This window comes from Armigeres subalbatus, chromosome 3, assembly GCF_024139115.2.
Source record: "Armigeres subalbatus isolate Guangzhou_Male chromosome 3, GZ_Asu_2, whole genome shotgun sequence".
Lineage (NCBI taxonomy): Eukaryota > Metazoa > Arthropoda > Insecta > Diptera > Culicidae > Armigeres > Armigeres subalbatus.
The window spans coordinates 86,169,955-86,175,954 of NC_085141.1; the positions used below are offsets into that span (position 1 = coordinate 86,169,955).

Below are 6,000 nucleotides of genomic sequence, written 5' to 3' on the forward strand. Positions count from 1 at the left end.
ACGGACAATGCATTTGCGAGTTCCTGGACTATCAAATAACACAAAGTTTGCATAAATTGCGTTGAAAAGTAAAAAGTTATCAAGGAGCTGCCTTAGGGGGGCATATTATACCGTCTTACCCTATATTTATTTGCAACGTTCGGTTTTCGCCCGCGATGTAAGCGTACGTGGCAAAGTAAGGATTGTGATGTCCCCGACTGAAAGCCAGTCGACTGGCTTCAGCGGCCGATGAGTCATGATAATTCCACTCAAAGTCCATCTAACTGGGAACAACTATTCGACTTCTTGATTCAGTTGGCCTCCGAGCAGTTTGCTCAATGTTAATAAAACGACACAAATTATTATGGCAAATACCATACATTTCGAATAGCTATGTAGTCCTACGTCACCTTTGCGTACAACCCGATTGGGCTGCACCTTTGAGTTTTTATAGAAGTTCAACAGAGCCCACTGTCGAACCCCACCACATCCTAGGCAGACCCCACAGTACGCACCCTCTCACTCTAGCTGATGTCAGAAGGACAACAGTGCCCAGGCTGCACTACCAGCTAAGTACGCAACCCTTAGCTGGCGGTCAATTGTCATCGGAAGACCCGTGGAAGCGTGAGTATTGGAACTTGTGAGGACCAGAGCTATGTTAGGCGCCCCTTCCCGGATGTCAACTCACCATTTCGCAGCCCGTGAACAAGCTCTGTGAACTGTCAAATAATTAAGTTAAGTCAAGATCTTGCATTGGTCTATACACCCTGTTAGTATGTATTTATAACACGGAACTGACACTGGTATTCCTCCACCATAGTTTGTTTCCTAGCTAACATTAGAAATTCCGCTCTGACAGCCATAAGAGTCATCACGGGAAGGAAATATAGGTGCGATCCAAACTGCCCAAACTGATAGTTTCATAAACGAAAATCAGAAGAAAATAGACTGCATCTATGCTACGAAAACACAACCAAAACCCCGATTTTAAAGCGTGCTATCCACTCCTCGATAAAAAAGGAAACATTTCAACTCTCGGGATCCATTTTTCCATACGAAACATGTCAATCCTTTCTTTTTCCGCAAATGTTATTCGGCAAAATGTCATTCGGCTAAACGTTATTCGGGTATTTGGTTAAAATCAATTCCAATCCCTAACAGCAACCACTCAATAGTTTGAATCTTGCGAGAAAATTGTGACTTGAGAGCGGCTTCCATTGATGAGAGACACTAATTGGTTCTTCAGATGCCATCATTTGCGTGAATATTGGAAAAATTTGTCAGTTCTGCTGCTGCGACCTCATATGTGAAAAACCCTAAACTATATTTTTAAAATACGTCTGAGGAAACTGCCAAAAACTTTTGAAAAACTATTTCAGACAAAACTAACCTTAAATAATCTTTACACGATTTCTAGTGTTAAGCATTCCCTGGTTAATTATCTTTATTAAATAATGCATCGTTTCCTGAAATGACGAATAAGCGAGATTTGCCAAATTAAACATAGTTCAGATGCTGGGAAAATCGGGCTTTGCTACAATAGTTTTGACTCGCTCTCTATGCCATTGTCATGGTACCATGGTCAACAAACAATGTTCGCGTCCTTATTGTTATGATGGATCTTACTGAGAGTAACTTGAAGTCTGTTTAGAGAAAAAAGGGACTTGAACACGTGCAACCGGATGCAATCGAAAACTGCGACAAGCAACGCCCTCGTTGATAGCAAGTATGTATCAGTGCTAAGCTGCCGCAGTTCTTCTACATAAAGTAACCAACCCGTAACCCGGTTCTGACATCAATAATGTATTTAGCTTCCACTTCGGATCATACAAATGGGTTGAACAAACGTTATTCGGTTTCATTTTATTATTTCGTGACGATTGTTATTTATGAGCAGAACTTTTCCGGTTCTGCAATTTCTGCGCTTCCATACTCGTCGTGTCATGAATAAGGCAATGAAAAAGCTGATGGACTTGTTTCTTATTTATGTGATTCGATCCAGCGGTGAGTAGGTACGCACAATGTAAGTGAAAAGCAACGTTGAAATGGTTTTCAATAAAGTTTTTCTTTGCAATAAGATGAGAGAGCGAAAATTGAAAGCGGAACAGTTGTTCTTGATGTGAAAACAATCAGGGTCAACTTTGTTAGATTTGATATTCCTAGTTTAAGCTTGCTGCAACAAATGAATAATAGAAGTAGCATGTCTGTCTCTTCCTAAAACAAATTTCTTCAAAACACGATCCTTTATTTTTGCTTTTCTCGTATAAATTAGTATACACAGAGGCTATAGAATCACGAAGAGAAGGAGACCCATAGTGTTGTATACCAATCCACTTAGCTTGACGAATTGAGGTGATGTCTGTATGTGTGTATGTATGCATGTGTGTGTATGTACAAAAAATGTTAGGCCTCTTTTTGGTGCTTATCATTATCCGATTTGTTCGCAAAATGTTGCACTCGAAGATCCATTCACCCTGGGAGGGTTGGCTTGACGAATGGATTATGAGTAATTTGACTATGCGTCCAATTTGGGAATCTTGAGCTCATTCGGTAGCCGCTAAGTTGCGAAGGCCGACGGAGGTCCTTCGTAGTTGGTTAAAGCACCAGTCTAGCATACTGAGGGTCGTGGGTTCCATTCCCATCGAAGGGAAAGTGGTTACCTCAAATACATTTTTCAAATCAAAATCTTCCACATAATTTAGATATTCACATCTGAGTTTTCAGAACATTTTTTTCTTTTTTTTCCAAAGTTACCCCTAGGAAAAATATAGTCAAAATCGATTTTTGTTCAAGAGCTACTGCAATGCATTCAAATGAATGCAAATAAACGTGAATTAGTGATCATAATTGTATCTATCTCCCGAAAGTGCTACTTTATCCTCTCTTATGTGTTTTTCTTATCATATTTTATAACACACGAGAAAGCCACTATCACCGCTCGGTGAATTATTCTGGGTTTTCTGTATTGGTACAGTTCGTTCCAGCTGATGTGGAGCTGAAGAATTCTGTCTAAATTTAGCAATCGGATATGATTTGACTATCTTGTAGGAGAAGGAGGAGAGATAATTCAGAATTTATTGAACAAATTGTACGAAACCGTCATTATGCTATTCATCGCTGTAGATGTTTTCCCTATAGTTGCACAACGCCTTACCAAAGTACTTATTAGTTTATTTTAGGAATATTTTCATCGCTGCTAGGAAAAAACAGGAAAATTGATAGCAGGGATGATCAAAACCAGTTGCAAAAAAAGACTAAAAAACTCCCAAAGTCATCCTCTTTCCGTTATCATTATTTCGTTACGGTGGTTGAAAATCAAGCTGTACTTGCCCAGCAGAAGCTGGCTTTCAACTTGCAGAACTAATTCCATTTGGAATTTAACTCACGTAAGCCTGAAAGTTCTTTAATAGAGATAAAAAAACAATGAGAAATTATTCCTTCTCTTGTTCTTGCTCCACCGGCGACGTCGATGCTCGCCACGAGGGATCACACAAACTGAGTTATTCTTTCTATTCAAGCTCACTTGTGATGAATAATACCTACAGCAAGTTTTTTCAGAAGCGAAAAAAAAAACTTCATGCCTCCGGAGCGGCCGTGGTTTGCAGATACGAAAGAAATGAAACGCCGCATGATATCATAGCCAAATATAAAAGATTCAAAAAGTTATTCCAAATTTCAATAAACTTTTGAGATTTTTCTATGCGCTATGAAAAAATCCGTTTTCCCCATTGCTATTGTTCTTAATCGCCATGAGGAAAATATTTTTTTTTCCAAAACAAAACAAAAACAATACAATACTAAAATGCCACATTGAAAATAATTTGTGAAATAATTTAAAATTAATTTGGATTAGATTATTTTTTCTTTTTCTGTGGTATTGAAAAATTGTAGGCAACTTTTGATTTTCGAAATAATCGTTATTTTTATGGAACTTTGAATAAAATTTAATATATAGCAGTTCTTTGCACCCTATTTTAACACACATCCTTTTTAATTTTTTTGTGAGCAGATTTTTCATTCGTCTATTATTGGTCCTGAAAAGTATTTCTACGCAATCAGAAGTAACGACACTGAGCGGGCTTGGTAGTCATATGGCTACTGCTTCTGCCTCATACGCAGGAGGTCGTGGGTTCAATCCCAGGTCCGTTCCATTCTCCTACTTTGTATCTTTCTCTTTATTTCTCATGTTCTAGCAATCGCTAGAACTGGAAATGGACTTCCATACCGTTTCCATTACTATTCCTATACCTTCAACTTGAGTATTCTAACAGTAATCTGCTAGAATCGGAAATGAACTTATGAAGCTCGTTTCCTACATCCAATTAGAATTTCCATCAGTTACCTTCTCCTATCTATCACATTGGCAGCTCGTTAACCAAGACGGACCTCTGCCTCTCCAACCTAACCCAGAAATTCCAACAAATTCCGCATGAACTCGTGGCAAGTGCAGAGGTATATTCGGCTTGCAGTGGGCGAGTGATTGCATCATCATTTCCTCCCCTTCCCTACATTGACTTGCATTCTGACGTGGCAGGCGCCAGTATGACCTTACAAATGAGATCACCAGTACTTGTACATTGAAGATGTGTGCTAGTCCCAAGCAAACATCTGTTGGTTCCCTGTGCAAGAACAGCTGATCTGGTCATAATGGAGTAGCAACTACGAGCAGTCAATCAAGCTCAAGCTCAAGCTCAAGCAATCAGAAGTAACGACACTGATGATTTTCAGCTTTCATCATGATTATTCCCTCTTTTTCCAATCGCTTTTTCCGAAACGCTAGCAAGAGTAGGTTTCAGCACTAAGCACAGAAGTTAGACATACTTCTCAAAACAGGAAGTGTTGAAAAAAAAGTGGTATATTTTTTCAAATGAGGACTAGCCTGGAATTAAACCCACCACCTCCTGCTAATAAGGCAGAAGCGGTAGTCATTGGACCACCGAGTGCGTCTTTTGGCGCTATCCTTCTATTTTTATGACATAAATTCCAAACAGAAGACAATAAATTCATTCGAAATAAATTGTATTTCCACGCTGTAAAAATCAAATATTGTTTCCACTGTTGTTTGATTCTTCTTTGTTAAATGTCCTTGTCTCTAAAACCGTTGAACAAATTCATTAATTGGATTTTGCTGCGATTCACTTAAACATGTCACTCCCTTCAAGCCAAGTTTCTTCATCAATCAAAATGATAGTAACTGTGAAACTTTGCTGGTTGAAGAGAAACTCCACACTTATGTTAAATTTAGATTTGGCAAGGAAACGTCTAACTCTATAAAATACATTATTTTGTTTAATTCACATTCTAAGTCAGGTATGTTGCTTAACTCGCTCGAACCATCTGATGTAAACTTTAAACTTCAATTTCCCTTTCAGCATGCATTCATAAATATGTCCAGTGAAAAGTGATTGTGCATTATCGACAAACTAGCAGCCCTTACTGCACCCCCGCAGCAGGCGCATTTCGCTCGCTTCACTTGAATTCTTCCAGGAAGCCGGAACCCACTGCAGTTCTGGTGCCGATCCCGTAACGTTCCTCAAGTCGCACGAGCAAAACAAAAAAACACACACAAACGGGAATAATTTTCACTCACCAGCACTTTCATTGTCGGGCGGAATTAATTAACTCGCTGCTGCACTTGACACGGCACGATCGAACGAACGCCAGGAACTTGCGACTTTGCTGGACGTGAAAACACTCCCGGAGCAACTTTTAATCACTAGCCGTCGAACTGCTCTCGAGCTGGAGCTACCGAAGCGGATCGGGGGGCAGACTTCTACAGGTTGGAAGCCGTGGCGGAGGAATAAACTATTGTTGGGCGGGTGACGGTTGTCTTATATCGCCTATTGCCGCTCATTAATCGGCCAGAATGCAAGAGTGGGGTCCATTAAGTTAGAACCCAGTCGAATAGCACCGTCGTCGTTTGCTGTCGGGCTGATTGGGGGGCGCGCGTTACGCAAAAAATAATTCACACCCACTCAGCCGCCACGTGCAAATCTGGAAGCGAGCCGTTATCTTGCATGG

General features: G+C 40.0%; 1 protein-coding gene across 1 annotated transcript in view; it reads right to left on the reverse strand.

Moving 5' to 3' along the window:
- The window catches only part of LOC134220355 (shematrin-like protein 2), a 31,849-nt gene extending 26,062 nt beyond the window's left edge, over positions 1–5,787 (reverse strand). The window contains exon 1 of the mRNA XM_062699401.1: positions 5,570–5,787. Coding sequence (XP_062555385.1) covers positions 5,570–5,581 — 12 coding nt within the window. The 5' untranslated portion in view covers positions 5,582–5,787. The remainder of the gene's footprint in view (positions 1–5,569) is intronic.
- Between the last annotated feature and the right edge of the window lie 213 nt (positions 5,788–6,000).